Here is a 16,970-nt window from a genome sequence, read left to right as displayed (position 1 = left end):
CAGCGGTTAAGCATCTGCCTTCGGCTCAGGGCGTGATCCCGGCGTTATGGGATCAAGCCCCACATCAGGCTCCTCTGCTATGAGCCTGCTTCTTCCTCTCCCATTCCCCCTGCTTGTGTGTTCCCTCTCTCACCGGCTGTCTCTGTCTCTGTCGAATAAATGAATAAAATCTTTAAAAATAAATAAATAAATAAATAAATAAATAAATAAATAAATAAATAAAGATTTTATTTATCTGACAGAGAGAACATGGCCAGTGAAAGAGGGAACACAAGCAGGGGGAGTGGGAGAGGAAGAGGCAGGCTCCCAGCAGAGTGGGGAGCCCGATGCGGGGCTCGATCCCAGGACCCTGGGATCACCTCCTGGGCTGAAGGCAGACACTTAACCCAGGCACCCTTTGACAGTTTCTTGAAAACACTAACATACAACTACCATATAACCCAGTGAAATGAAAACTTTTTTTAAGATTCATTTATTATTTTAGAGACAGAGAGAGAGAGAGCGTGTGCATGGGGAAGAAGGGTAGAGGGAGAGGGAGAGAATATTAAGCAGGCTCCAGGCCAAGGGCAGAATTGGGGCTCAATCTCAAGACCCTGAAATCACAACCTGACCTGAAATCCAGAGTCAGACACTTAACTGACTGCACCACCCAGGTGCCCCATGAAAAGTTATTTTTACTTTACACAAAGACCTGTACACAAATGGTTAAAGTAGCTTCATATATAATAACCAAAAACTGGAAACAATCCAGATAGCCTTCGATAGGTAAATGGTTAAACAAACTGTAGTATATCCATACACTACCCAGTAATAAAAAGGAACGAAATAATGACTGACTGCTACAACCAGACAAATCTCCAGAGAATTATGCTGATTGAAAAAAGCCAATCCCATAAGGTTACATACCACTATGATTCCATTTAAATAACATTCTTGAAATTACAAAACTATAGAAATGGATAACAGTTTAGCATGGTATACAAGGGCAACACGAAGGATCTCTGCGGTAATGAAATGTTCCATATCTTTAGTGATTCAATATCAATCTCCTGGTTGTGATATTTTTTTTTTTAAAGATTTTATTTATTTGACAGAGATAGAGACAGCCAGCGAGAGAGGGAACACAAGCAGGGGGAGTGGGAGAGGAAGAAGCAGGCTCATAGCAGAGGAGCCTGATGTGGGGCGATCCCAGAACGCCGGGATCACGCCCTGAGCCGAAGGCAGACGCTTAACCGCTGTGCCACCCAGGCGCCCCTCCTGGTTGTGATATTACACTATAATTTCGCAAGGTGTTACCACTGGGGGAACCTGGGTAAAGGGTACACAAGATCTCTCTGTACTTTTTCTTACAATTGCATGTGAATTGAAACTATCTCAAAATAAAAAGTTTAACTTAAAAATGGAAAATTTGTACAATTTATCATAAATAAAATATGCCTTAACAAAAAGTTATGCAGTAGAAAAAAATTTTTTTAAAAGGCATATATGTTTTTAAAAAACCATCCATATCAGCATTGTCCAACAGAACTTTCTGCAATTACAGATATATTGCACATTTCTATGCTGTCTCAAACAGTAGTCACTAGGCACACATAACTAACAGACACTTGAAACTTGACTAGGGTGACTGAAAAACTGAATTTTCTATTATATTCATTTTAATCAATTTAAATTTAAATTGCCACATGTCATTGGTGGTGGCTACCACATTAAACAAGGCAGGTCTAGACATTACAAAGAAAGGGGAAAGATCATATGGTACAATGGAACTACATCCAAAGTATATTCAGAAAAAATGCACTGGTTATATTACTTTTTACCTTCTACTATATACCTTCTGTACTACTTAAATACTTGACAATAATCAAGTGTCACTTTTTTTAAAAGCAAAAAAACCCATACTGGAATTTAAATGTCTGACACCTTAAAAATTCATATATACTATTCAACAATATAGAACAAATCAGATGTTAGGATAAGAGTTCAGAAAGTTTTTATTTGGTTTGCTATGTTATGGTTCCAGATTCTAGTTTGTCAAAGTTTTTTCCCCCAAGGATGGACTTTCTTGGATTTGGTTACATTCAATTATCCACACAAAAAAAGAAGACAAATAAGGGAAAAAAAAGTTTAAATAATGGAAACTTATGAAATCAACTCAATTAACTTCTTACATAAACAGGTGAAAGATGCTGGATATTCATAATGGGTGTTCAATCAGAAAGCAAAATTCCATTAGAAAGAATGTCTACAATTTATTCATGATCATAGTTGCAGAACTACAAATGGAGAGTAGTGACTACTTGTAATTACAGCAAAGGGTGATAATACAAGCAACAGTGGGACTCTTCAAAAAGGCTTAAAATCAAGGTGCCTGGCAGCACCTTGTCCTCTCATCAGCTATTCCACAGATTTAATACTAAGAATATTTATCTTCAACCCCTCAAACCCCTCCCCCTTGATCACACCTAGGGTTATTTCATTTCTTTTCCAGGAATTTTATTAATGAAAACATATTTTACCTTATATGTTCAGAATAAGCAGGGAAAAGAAAAAATAGAATGGAATAAACAAAAATTCTGAAGGAGAGTGTTTTTTTGTTGTTGTTATTTTTGTTTTTTTTTTAAAGATTTTATTTATTTGACAGAGATAGAGACAGGCAATGAGAGAGGGAACACAAGCAGAGGGAGTGGGAGAGGAAGAAGCAGGCTCCCAGATGAGGAGCCTGATGCGGGACTCGATCCCAGAACGCTGGGATCATGCCCTGAGCTGAAGGCAGAAGCTTAATGACTGAGCCACCCAGGCGCCCCTGAAGAAAAGTGTCTTTAAGAAAATCCAGTTTTAGGATTTCAAGTCAAATGGTTACTCAAAGAAGTAGACTTAGAGCAACTGCCAAAACTGAGTCCTCCCCTAAAACCTTTAACAAAAGCTGAGAGTAATTCCGAGTTTTTCACTTATATAGTCAAAAATAATTTGTGTTTTAGGGGCACCTGGGTGGCGCAGTCGTTAAGGGTCTGGCTTCGGCTCAGGGCGTGATCCCTGCGTTCTGGGATCAAGCCCCACATCAGGCTCCTCCGCTAGGAGCCTGCTTCATCCTCTCCCACTCCCCCTGCTTGTGTTCTCTCTCTGGCTGTCTGTCTCTGTCAAATAAATAAATAAAATCTTTAAAAATAATAATAATAATTTGTGTTTTGACCTATTAAATTATATGGCAGAATATATGTGAGGATTATGGGTTTGGAGTCAGAGAGTTTAGGTTCTAATATAAACTGCCAATTGCTAATGATGTGAAACTGAATAAATTACTTCACCCCTCTGACTCTGCTTCCTAATCTGTAAACAGTTCCATAATACCTGCTTTGCAGAACTGTAAGAAGTAAATGAGCAGAACACTGAAATAACCAAAATGTCCTTCAGTAGGTGAATGAATAACTAAACTATGGTACACCCACAAATGGAACATTATTCAGCATTAAAAAGATGAGCTGTTGAGTCATGAAAAAACATGGAGGAAACTTAAATGCATATTACTAAGTAAAGAAGCCAATCTGAAAAGGTTACATACTATATGATCCCAATAACAAGACATTATGGTAAAGGCAAAACTATGGAAAGAGTAAAAAGATCAGTAGTTGCCAGAGTTAGCAGGGAGGGAGGGATGAATATAGGTGGTGCACAGAGGATTTTTAGGGCAGTGAAACTATTCTGTATACTATTGTAACAATGCATAGATGTCATTACATGTTTGTCAAAACCCAAAGAACATATACCAAAAGTGAACCCTAATGTAACGTATGAACTTTGGGTGGTAATGATGTGTCAATGTAGGTTCATATGCAGCGGAGGGTGGTGCAGGTGTCAGGGCAGCAAGTATATGGGAAATCTTTATACTTTCTGCTCAGTTTTGCTGTAAACTCAAAACTGGTCTAAAAAATAAAGCCTATTAAAAAAACTTCAAGAATTTTTTAAAAAGTAAATGAGGGCACTTGCAATCACAGCTAACCAGTGCCTGACAAATAATATTCAATCAACTCTATGACTGTATTATCACTTTCACATTGTGCTATGCTATAAAAAAGGAGCAACTGAATCCAAGCAGTTTAAACCTGGATTCAAATTCAGTTCTGCCACCTACCAACAAGTAACTTACTCTCTCTATGCCTCCATTTCCTCATTTGTAAAATAGGTATAAAAAAGTGGGAGAACTGAATGAATATACATGCAAAACTATTCAGGATAATGGCTAGCTCACAGTTATAATTGATAAATGTTAACAATTACCATTATTGTTATCAAACCAAAGAGATAACATGAAAAGCATACAGTACAATGCTTCATACACTAAATGTCAAATCAGCTTCCTTCCTCCTCCTGTAGTAAAACTTTTCCCACGTATCAAGTATGTATCAATGAATGGAGAACAAAATATAAGATAGTTTATAAGAATCCTCTCTGGAACTTTTCCAAAATATACATACCACAAATCCACATACTAAATTAGAAACTTTAAGAGGTGTGCATGGAAACAGGTGTATTCTAACAAAGTTCTCCATAAAGTTCTAATACATACACACACACACACACACACACACACACACACACACACACACACACTTCTTAGCTCACCCAACCCATCTCCCACATAAATCCAGTCCTGATAAAGTTACTAAATACCAGTGACTAATGGTATTCAATGCACTGAAACATATATTATAACATAAATTTCTTGGAGTTTCTATGTATTGTCCCAATAAGGGGCTGACAAATATATCCCACAGGTCAAATCTGACTCACTACCTGATTTTATATACAAAGTTTTATTGTAACATGGCACACCCAATCATTTCCATATTGTCTTTGGCTGCTCTAATAGGACCACCACAGGGCTGAGTAATTGCTGCAGAGACGATATGGCCCACAAACTTGAAAATATTTACTACCTGTCCTTTACAGAAAGTCTCCCAACTCCTGGTCTAGATTATTCATACAGAACGCTATTCAGTAACTCGACTAGAACATTTGGCATTAAGAATGAGTTCAATGTAATTACAACATCTCTTAAAGCATGTAAAAAACTAGATGACTGGAAACAAAGCAAATAAACAGTTCTTTCAGTTAAAAATATAGAGTACAGAAATAATTTTGCCTGCTAGCACTCCTTCTTTAAGGAAACTATTCTCCCCTCAAATCCAACCAAGAGATCTGAGCAAATTACAGGCCTTATTTCATGGTCATAAGAGTGGAAACAACGTAAGTAAGAAAAATGCAATGGCACTTTCCATTGCGGAATAAGGGAAGACATGCAGTCCCTCTCTAATTGTTAGTTAAAATTTGAGATAGATGGGGGAAAAAAAAGTCAGCATCCATGTCGCCACTATAGAGAAGAAAGAAGATTCTCTACATTAGGAGAAAACAACTGAAATGCAAAGATGAGAACAGACAGAAAACAGACTCTTGGTGACATTCTCGGGTCAAGTTCCAGGTGCCCTTGAGTCCAAATGCATCCCTGCCATCCTAAGTTAGGGTTATGTAAATCAGTAACTTCCCTTTTTGCCCAAGTAAGTTTTTAAAAGGGTTTGCAACTCAAGAATTCTAACACAACAAGCAACCTCTCTCTTCAGGTCACAGAAGGGTTTATTTATTTTTTTATTTTTCATGAAAATAGGGATGGTTTTGCTCATCTCTCATTAAATCCTTCATAAGTTAACAAATGTTGGTAATCCAGAAACTTATTTTTAAAAACTGACAAGGGTAGCAGTGCCGGGCTGGCCCAGTTAACCACCTGCCTTCAGCTCAGGTCATGATCTCAGGGTCCTGGGCTGGAGCCTCCCCTCACTGGGCTCCCTGCTCAGTGGAGAGTCTGCTTTTCCCTCTCTCTCTGCCCCCACCCCTTGCACACGCTCTCTCAAAAAAAATCTTTAAAAAAATTTAACAAGGGTACAGTACAGTAACATCTCAATCAGTTACTATTTTTCACTTGATTTTTCCTAATATTAAAGAACTGATTTTTAAAAATATAAGCTGTTTAACATATATGCAAAAAAAACAAAAAACAAAAAACCACACACTTCCGGTACATTTAGCCCCCTCACCTCCATCTCCTCAATAATAAACATTCATAATCAGAAAGACAAGCTTAAGACATTATAATATTGTAATTTATCAAAGATTCTATCATATTTAGTGTTTATTAACCCTAGAAAATGCAATAAGCATGTGACAAATTTTCACCAACAATTAAAACAAAAGCAAAAAACAATATCCCTTTATAACTCAGGAAATTAAGTTCTTTGCAATATCTCATTTACAGAAAGCTGAAGTTTCACTACACTTTCAAATTAGTTGCCAGTGTAGTTCTATTTTAAGGATATTTTACTAGAAGATATTATCCTACCACTGGAAAATTATTATACTGGATGAGAATTTTATTTGCATATTTTATAAATACAATATTGCCTTGAATCAGTTTTTCAAACTCCAAAGTTTAAAGTATTTGATATTTTATTTTTAAATTACCTTTCTGTACTAGAATCTAATTACAAAATTATACTAGAGTTAGATGATGCTAGGAAAGAGCATTTCACATAACCCTGATATTGAAATGCTTTTTGGATTAAGTGGTTGTTAAGAGGTTCTGTCAAAAAGCACACTGTATCAAGATGCCGTAACTAATCCTAACTACCCTAACATAACATTAGAATACTCTCTAAAGGAAAAGAGGTTTGCCATGGGTTTTTAATTTTTAACAAAATTTTAACAAGCTCACTTTTATCTATTGTGAGGGATCTAAAGGCCTACAGTTAATATCTTGTTATTTTGCAATGCCTTATTTTATATTCCCCATTACTTTGTGACCTATCAAAGCATCAAGATCATACTCAGATGTTCAATCAAAGCACACATTTTTAAGGAAATTAAATAGTATTTAAAAAGCTTATAATAAAGTCCTCTGCCCATCTTCTCCTCAATCCCCGATCAATTTTAATTATCTTAGCTTCTTAGCTGCCTCCATATCTAGTACATGTATACTACTATTGCTTGAGAATTACTAACTTCTTACCACAACATTAATACTAACATGTATTGTGTTACTAAGAGCCAGACTCAACTTTATATATATTATCTCACTTAACCTTGACAATAACTTCATGAGGTAGGTGCTATTATACTCCCATTTTTTTCTGGAAAATTAGGACACAGTTCAATAACTTGCCCAGGGTCACATAGCTAGTTAAGAGGCAACACTAGGATTTACAGCCACACTTTTAATCGGTATCTTCACGCAGCCACACTTTTAATCGGTATCTTCTTACACCTATCCACTCCACAGTCCATTCTAAATAAATACTTTTGGGATGATTCTCTCAAAACTGTAAAATGGCATTTCTCACAATCAATATAATTTTTTGGTTTACAGGTCAGTAGTTTTCAACTTTGGCTTTGCCACAATCTGAGGTCACCAATTAGTTGCATTTTCATTTTATATCTATTGATTCAGTGGTTACTATGCTTAAGGTACAGTATTTTAAAATCTAAATTACAACTACATGACCTATAGCATTCTTCCTGAATAAAAAAAGGCATCAGATTCTTAAAAACTGCCAGAAAGATATGTTTTAAAGGAAAAGAGTATGACAGTAACCTATCAGAAGAAGAAAAACAGTTTTCAAAGGAATTTTCTATCTACTTTCTGAAAGCAAATGATTTATTTATGTATACACATATATATCTCTACCTACATTATAGGGCAAAAAAATAGTAATGGAAAAAGGCAAAATCATTTTCACTAAAAAAAAACTTCAAAAAAGAGATCTTATAAAATCTGATGGCAAGAGAAGCAGTAATACTGTGGCTTAATGTTTTAAACAAAGAAAATGAGAAATGAGTATGGACAAAATTAATGTGAAGCAAAAAAAATTGCCATTTTAAAAAAGAGAGAAACTAGAGAAAAGGCAGTAACAGAAGTTTTGAAATTGAGAAAAAAGGGAAGCAAACAAGAGATGAAAGCCCTAGATAATCTAGGCAATCCAGTTCAAAGCTCTAAGTCAGATCTTGCTGAAACAGAGAGCCCCTATAATAATACTCTGGCAAAAGGATGTATTGTGGCCTCATTCTATGAAAGAGCTAGGATGGCTTATTGAGGATATACTAGTGGATGAAATGGAAGAGTGGTGATAGCAAGTCAGCTGGATTGTAGACCAACATATGGTCTCTATCTCCCTGCTGAAGTCATTCTTCTAACCATTCTAGTTGACAGAAATCTGATACTGCTTATAGGCTACGCTAACCAATTCAGCACTTATTTGGCTTCTGTTAAGTGTTTCACATGTGTATACGTTCCCAACTAGATCATTAACTTCTGGAGAGCAGAAGCTATCCTGAACTGTTTTATTTTCACCCATATAACCCAGCACAGTGCTATGCATGTAGTAGACAGATGCTCAAACCTACTGATTCTGAAAAATCACAACATACAATCACAACATTAGAGTTTAAAGAAATCTTAAGAGATCTAGTCTAGTGTCTTTATCTTTTTATTTGAGATCAGGACCTGAGCTGAGATCAAGAGTCAGACGCTTAACCGACTGAGCCACTCGGGCGCCCCTAACCTATCTCAAAAGCAAAGAAACTTAAGAGCAGTTAAATGTCCAACAGCCTAAAGTCACAGAGCTAGGATTAACACCCTACTCCCATGATAATCAGTTCATCTTTTTCCAAATAGCCTCTAATTTCTTCCATCATGATATAATGAATAATCACCTACTTCATCAGAAAACAAAGTAAGAGCACCAGTATTCACTATATCCTAGGGCTTTCAGGTCAGATTTGTTTGGCAGCCTATGTGCCTTGGTCTAGAATGACTGCTTTATAAACATTATATAAACATTTGTAAACATTATTTTTTTACTTAATGCTCACAATAAATACTCTAAGAAGTATTAACCCAATTTTACAAATGTAAATTGACCATGGTAACAGCAAAGGGCAAACCCAGATTCTGTTTATCACCAGTGGCTCTTAATCACTATCCTATACTGCCTCTCATTGAATTTAACACAAAAATCCCAAAGTCTCAAGAGTTCAGTAGAGTACCTGACCCAAACAAAATAAAGAAATGTTTAAAAGAATGACTAAATGGATGGGTCATTTAACTAATTAAAAAGTAAGTTTCTCTCACAGTAAATACCTCTAAAAAGAAGGTTTCACGGTTCATCTGATTACATAATCCCCTCAGAAAGGGTTTAATAGTGAGCAGTTTGGATACTAACAGAAGATTTAAGGAATAGCTAATTTCTTTATCCAACAAATAATTCATCTGTTCAACAAATATTAAGTGAGAAACTATTTTTGTGACACAGTGTTAAATTTAAAGATAAGTAAAATAAAACTTGTTTCTACAAGATTCTACTCTATAAAACCCACACAAGTCTCTAAACCATTTACCAAAACCAAAACACATGTGGAACATCTCCCTCCTTCTTCTGGTAGAGGAAAGAGAACATTAACTGAGCACCTACAATGTGACAGTTCTTAATCCTCAACACAGAGTCTGGCCTAATCCCTTCCTGCTAACTGAACTAGGCCACACCTCCATTTCTGATTAACAAATCGGTGCTTTAAGAGATCAAGTACTTGTCTCAGGTCCCTTAGCTAATTACTACAAATTACAGAATTAGAACCTAAGTCTGTCTGACCAAAAGTCTATGTTCTCTCCTAAAAGAAGTTAAAAGAATTATTATTTTATTTGCTCACCAAGGCATAGAATGGGTTTCTTTCCAAGGGAGACTGAAAACATGGCTTCTTTTAACAACAAAAAAAGAATACATTATCACAATCCTCACAATATCCTATTAGTCATTATCATTTCATACCATTATTACAAATGATGAAGCCAGAACTCAGAGAAGTAGCTTGCCCAAGAACATACTGCAAGGAAGCAGAACTCTACCAGATCTGCACCAGGTGTGCATGCAACACTAACCACAGGAAAAATGCAGAAAGACCTTAGCTCTTGTAATTTTAAGCTTAAAACACAAAACATCTAACCTAATCAGACCTCGTGTTTGCTAGGTGAAAAAGAATGGTAGATACCATTTATGTCAACTTCCACTTTCAATGATAAGACAAGCCGATTTTCTAATACTTTTCTTTTAAATGGCAACCTGAAGACCGGTCTCCCAATTTCAAGCCTACAGGCCATTTCATTATTACAAGCAATATCTCTCTGGATTTGTTACCAGTTAAAATTATTCTTAAAGTACCAAACAACGTACTATTAACCTTTCACAAAGCAAAGGTTTATTAAAAGAACAGTCTGTTAAAATACATAAAATCAACATTTAACTATTTGAAACTTTCATACGAACAGATGAGTAGAAATATTCCTTAGCAACATTTCAATGCATCATCTGAAAACTTTATTTCTTGGCATATTTTTGAGGTCTAAGTGTGAACTAAAAGAAGCATGTATCCAATGCCAGTTCTAAAAATGGTACTAACTTGGTCACAAAAATATTTAGTTTTACTGTACAGTTCTGTTTCTCAGAAATCCAGAGGAGCCTTTTCTATTGAGAGTGGCTCAAGCATATTCCTAAGAAACTGTCCCATCTGTTTCTGGTAAATCAAAGTGATGAATAAGAGGGTGGTTGAGTATTAATATATAGCATGTTTAAGTGTGTCTTTACTTACATTTTACTAAATAATAAAAGCATGCTTTAACCCAAAATTCAGAAATAAGTAGAATCATTCTAGTACAAAGTAACCAGGTAGAGACTTCCATGTTTGTTTCCCCCCACTACAACACAAAGGTTGTCTTCTTCCCTTAACCTCATAAAAACTACAGGAGTTCTTCAGGAAGCTTTGCCGCTGCCTGATCCGCACCTAACCGTGGATCATTAAAAACTGGAATGGATCAAAATTACTTCCAGTACTGAACTAGCACTAGCTCAGCTATAAACTAGGAGGTAAACAAGTACAGAATGTGATCCTGGAGCAGGGCACTGTTTACTTACATGGGAAGATACTCATGTTGTGATGGGAAACGTGTTGCACTGTCCTCCCCTGGCTCCAAAAAACAAAACAAAACAAAACAAAACAAAACAAAACAAAACACGGTACTTTGACAATCTAGTGTAGGCGTGGGTCTATTCCCAAAAGTTCTGACCTCTCTCTTTACTCGCTTAAGGACAAACGCTCAAATAAGGACATTCGACACAAGGTGCCCCGAGGTGCTGCCTATGGCATAACCTGGAAGGACACCACTTTATCCAAAAACTGTGTTCTCCCCCACGGTGATGAGCTAAATGGGAGGAACAGATACTGTCATTCACCCTAGCGAAGCAAAAGAGAAGAAATCAAAACCAGACGCGCTCCCTCCTCGCCCCGGAGAAGCTTGGAGCAGGACTAGGGGCGTAAGTTGCGGTTCCAAACAAGCACCAGGCCCCCGTCGCCTGTGCAGCCGCGAGCAGCGTAGCGACAGAGCAGAACCATCAACATCTCCACCTCTGTCCTCTAGGCAGAGCCAGGGACTGCGTCCCAGAGCCCGCCCCGACCAGGCCCGCCCCGCTATCTCCACCCCGTTATCCGCTCGCAGCTGCGCTCGGGCCTGGATTTGCCTCCCCGCCCTCCCCAACTTCGGCACGTTCCACTACCCCCACACGGTTAGGCCACAGCCCTCCGCAAGTCCTGGGGGGTGGGGAGAAGGTGGGGGCCCCAAGGGCGAGGAATGCACTCGATGCGGTTCCTCACCTCTGGATGGAGAAGGGGCACGCAGCCCGCTTCGGTATCGTACTCATCCGGGCCGTCCGCCATCTTGGTATTAAATCCCTCCTCCCGCTGCATGCCGGGAGAAAGCGTTTCACCCTCGCGGGGCTCGGGCGCGACGGAGGGCACGCGCGAGGGCGAGCTCGAGCCCCGCCGGAGGCGATGCGGCCGCCTCCTCCGACTCCTTCCCCTCCCCGCTTAACCCCCACCCCCCCTCTGAGGGCGGGGGTCCCTGCGAGCGTGCGCGCGAGCCGGGCCGGCCCCGAGCGGGAGCGCGCTCTGCTGCACTGCGCCTGGCCAGCCGGGCGGAAGGGTCTGGGCGTGGGTAGCGCGGCCCGGGGGCGGGCCCCGGGCACGAGGCAGATGTGTGCCACTGTCCGCTCGAGGGAGGCAGCCAAGGGGCGATTCAGTAACGCGGGAAACCTGGCGGCCCCGTGGGAACAAGACGGAGCTGCGGCGCCGCGCAGCAGAGAACTGGGGGCCCCAGGCTGCAGTGACGGCGCACGCCCACGAGCACCTTGTCCGGCTCCGAGACCCCCGGTACTCCTTCCCAGAGACCAGGGGCGGAACCTTTACCCGGCTCCGGGTACAAGACTTTGGGCTGTTAGGCTTGAATCCAGATGTAACATTGCTCCTGAAGACGACAGACGCGCTTCTTTCCTCCACGCTGAGAAAGGTCATCCCGCAATTTGTGCCTCCGGTGGGCCCCCGGAAAAACATGGGTGAAGCTTGGGGCTTCCTCCTAGAGAAGCCTTTTTAAAATGACCCAACCTGCCTTTGTTGGTTTTGAATTAACAGTAACTACATAAAAAATTTACACCCTCAAAGCCCACAGACCCCCATCTGCTACATTTTAATGTAACCCAGAAATACAGAGTCGAAGTCATTTAAACTGAATTCTCTGAAATTGGAACCTGATAAAATGACTAAAGCCATTTTTAAACGGATATTAGGGCAGTATGATGGAGGGGTGGGGAATTCCTTCCTAGAAATGTGCTGATGGAACAATTATAGAAAACATGTATCTTTGCTTTTAGCAATTAAAAACTGTAAATCTAAATTGCTCAGAGGAAGATTTAGCAGACATAACGAAACAAGTCTATTAGAGATCCTGATACTAACCTGTTTCCTGTTAAAGCCAAATCAGCCAAGACCACCGGGAAGAAGCCTGCCATCTGATAAAGTCTGATCTATGTGTAAATCAGGAGGAAGGGCACTCCAGAGGAAGTGTGGTTCACGGGAAAGAGGAGGATGAAGTATCTTTTTTAAGGTTTAGGTTCCCGCCAAAGGGAGTCAGGAGGGTCTAGGGAGAGCGAGTACCAGTTCTGGATTGGACGCTCTTTGTGAGGTGGGATTAGGAAAAGCAGGGATTAACTGGGCATTGGATGCTATCATGAGAAGAGGACCGTTCACTAATTGGGTGCACCCGGTAATAAATAAAAATAGATAAATAGCTAATAATAGCTAGATATTAGCTATTAAATAGCTGGATAACTAATAAATAGCCTCGGCGTCATTGGTAAGTGAGCAGTATCACTCAGAGAGGTGGATACTGCTTTTTACAGGGGCTGCATGGCCGTGGGAAGAACAAGGTTCTCTGTTAACTTTGCAGCTGGCTTATCTATCTCTGCCCTCCCAGCACTGCTGCTTTCTCTCATTTCAGTCTGAGCTGATTTTAATTCTTTTGGTCCTAGCCCAAACAAAGAATTTTGGTTTAACTCTTTCACCCAGCATGCTGAACTAAACAGAATGAAGGTTCTCCCTTTGGAGCTCCAAACTGCTTTTAGATGCATTTTAACATGGACAGAAGTAATTTTCACTTCAACAATTCGATTTTCTCTTGCTCCTCCTTACCCTACGTCATGCATTTACTGAAAATAGAGGATGGGAGTAACGGAAAGAAACAGTGGGGAAATGGGGTAAAGAAAATATTGAATTGTGGGGGAGTGACATAGTGACCAGCATAAATAACAGGAAGGAATGTTTCATGGGTGCCCATATATTAGGAACACTGGGGTGTATGAGTTTTCAAAAAATGGAGATGTTTAGCCTTCCCACAGATCACTGCTGTCTGACTGAAAACAATAGTTATTAAATTAAGAAAGAAATCAGGAGTAAGAGCAGCCATTCTGGGGAAAATATATTGAAGTTGAGGCTTGGGTGAGGTTCAATATGGACCAAATGAACCCTATAGATACAATCAGAGTCCATCTTGGTAATTGCAGAGTTCTTATCCACATGCAGATTTGAGACAGTATATTCAGGGTACCGTGAAGGACAGCCAAGAATGCAGACATGTCAATGGATAAATTGGCAAAAGAATAGCATAGAATTATGAAGGTATGCAGAATAATTGCTGAAAGAGAATAAAATACAAAGAGAAAATGGACCTTGACAGAGAAGAATTATGAAATGGCTTTAGAAGCAGACAGAGAGGAATGGGGAATTACTATAGAGATGTGGCTTCGTATGAAATTTCAGAGACTACTAGAGCTAAAGACATCATTAGAGGTCATCCAGTTCTAGTCAAATGCTAACATCTCACAAATAGGGAAATGATAATTGGGGAATTTAAGAAACCTGCTTAAACTCATAAAACTAGGTAGTAGCATAACCATGTGTAGGAGCCTCCTAACTCTTCCCCATCTACTGTTCTTGGTTCTACCCCACATTTTTTTCTGTTGTAATTATCCTTAGTGAATTGTTATTTGGTCTGTTTAATACTTTATTAAACACTTGTTCTATAAGATGCTAGAATTAGTAACCACAACAAAGAGATGAGTTTTAAGATACCATGCAGATTATTTGATTTAGCTAAATGCTATTCCATTGTTACAGTCCTTTGAATTCTAATGAGAGCCATTGATTGTAAGAGTTTCCTTTAAGCCATTTCATAAATTTCTGTATCTCATTAAAATTGTGGACTCTAGAACCAAATAAGATCCTACCCACCTAAACCTGGGATGGGGCAAGGTATTGCTATTTTAACACAGAAAAGCAAGCACATCTAGCAATATTCTATAATCTCATTTTAAATGAAACGAGAACAATATTTTTGCATTCATATTCTGTAGGAATCACTGATTTAAATAAAATTAAGCTGGAGAATTAAAGGAAACATGGAATTTGACATGTGCAGTAGTCAACTGCTAAGCCAACAATTCTCATCTTGTGATATTCATACTTTTGGGTAGTGCCCTCCCACACTGAATAGGGCTGATATGCATAACCAATAAGGTATTGCAGAAAAATTCTGTGTGACTTTGGAAGCTTCATCATAAAAGGCATTGTGGATTTTGTCTTATTTCCTCTTGGATTACCAACTGTGGGGGATCTAGCTGCCATGTCATGAAGACACTCATGCAGCCCCTATGGAGAGGTCCACATGGCAAGGAAGTGGAGCCTCCTGCCAACAGCCAGCATTGACTTGGCAGGCATGTGAATGAGCCACCTTAATAGCAGATCTTCCAGCCCTAGTCAAGCCTTCAGATGATCGCAACGCCAGCTGACATCTTTACTGTAAGGTCAGAAGAGACCCTGATCCAGAACCACCCACTTAAACTGTACCTGGATTCCTCAACCACTAAAATTGTGTGAAGTATTGTGTTTATTTTTCTAAGCTGCTGAATTTTGGGATAATTTATTATATATATATTATATATTATGCAGCAGTAGATAATATGGTATATAAAGCCTGAAACCCCTGGAATCATTTACAGAGTTATATGTTTACAAGAATACAGCAGAATCGAAACATCCAACTTGATTTAATAGAACGGTTCAATTTTTTCCTAAGTTTTACTCCCTTAAAAGGAATGTATAACCAAATTTGGGGGGTTTTTTGTTTGTTTTTGTTTTTTAAGTAGGCCCCATGCCCAGCATGGAGCCAAATGTGGGGCTTGAACTCTTGACCCTGAAGTCAAGACCTGAGCTTAGATCAAGAGTCAGACTCTTAACCTATGGACCCACCCAGGTGCCCCTGTTGTTATTTTTGGTGGGGGAGAGGGAAGTGTGGCATGAAAATTCTTCCTAGGGAATGTTTAAAAACTGAGCTGGTCGCATCCCTAAAGAGAATGAAATCAGTACTAGTAACTTGAGGTCTGCCCTCAAGGACCATCACTGTGAAAGATAATGGAACTTTGTGTTGAAAAATAATGAGGATTTGAAATGACAGTGTATATATTGAAGGGAGAGCAAGGAGAAAGGGTTGTCCAGGTAGCAAGAGTATGGAGTGCTGGATCTGAGAAAATATCCTGCTACCAGAAAATGGGGAGTTGGGGGGAGTGAGTGCACTCATGGAAGAAGAGTCCCCTGTGAAGGCATGTTGAGTGCCCAGGAGCCTCATGGATCAGAGCCCTTGCAACACCCATTCTGTACATGGAAGCGAATTTTTCTTGTTAAGCACCAGGGCTCCATCATTTTATTACTCCTTGGGAATAACAAGGTATGGCCATGCCAGGCAGTGCCGCTAAGTTTTATTTTGCTCTTTGTCTTTTGACCCTCGATCCTCTGCAATGTTCCTGGGCACCTCTAAGCCCAAAAAGATCCCAGTGGGGAGATAGGAAGAGTGTCTAAGAAAGGCTCAAGTGAACAAGCTTGAAACGAAGACAGTGATCAATGAAAGCTCTTATATGCATACGCACTTCTTTTTCTGGAGAGAGGATCTATAGCTTTCATCAGATTTTCAAGTGCGTATATGATCCAAAAAAAGTTGCTCAAATCTAGGAACATTTAAAATGTAAAATCTCCATTTTTTTTAGATGTACTGCTCCCTTTTACATAAATGAAAATTTATATTGGGCATTTTTACTATATTATTTAGATGATATTAACTTACGTGAGTGATTTGTAAATGACAATCTCTATGAGGACAAGAATACCAATCCTATACACAATACTTAGCATATTGCTTTCTCAAAGTAGTTATTCCATAATTATGTTACCTGAATAAATAATAAATGAAGAAAAAAAGCATATGAGCATTTATATGAATAAAACTCCACATAATTTATTGCTCATAGTAGGGAAAAGATGCATTTGTACAAGCTTTGTGGGATTCAGATAGTATGTTTTGGTTTAAAATAGAAAATGAACCAGAGTATGCTGGTTCATCTGCATTACCCCTTCTCCCTACTACCCCCCCAATCCATTTTTTGCTCTTTCTGCCTTATGTTCTAGCAAATTGATCACCAAGGACTACATGTCCTGCG

General features: G+C 39.1%; 1 protein-coding gene across 1 annotated transcript in view; it reads right to left on the bottom strand.

Annotated features, from left to right (window-relative positions):
- ZDHHC17 (zinc finger DHHC-type palmitoyltransferase 17) overlaps positions 1 to 12,050 on the bottom strand; it is an 83,725-nt gene extending 71,675 nt beyond the window's left edge. Inside the window, exon 1 of the mRNA XM_002920643.4 lies at positions 11,746 to 12,050. Within this exon, the coding sequence (XP_002920689.1) occupies positions 11,746 to 11,838 (93 nt within the window). The 5' untranslated portion in view covers positions 11,839 to 12,050. The remainder of the gene's footprint in view (positions 1 to 11,745) is intronic.
- Between the last annotated feature and the right edge of the window lie 4,920 nt (positions 12,051 to 16,970).

Source organism: Ailuropoda melanoleuca, chromosome 15 (genome assembly GCF_002007445.2).
Source record: "Ailuropoda melanoleuca isolate Jingjing chromosome 15, ASM200744v2, whole genome shotgun sequence".
Classification (NCBI taxonomy): Eukaryota; Metazoa; Chordata; class Mammalia; order Carnivora; family Ursidae; genus Ailuropoda; species Ailuropoda melanoleuca.
Note: the sequence above shows the minus strand (reverse complement) of the source record. Positions and strands in the feature narration are given on the sequence as shown.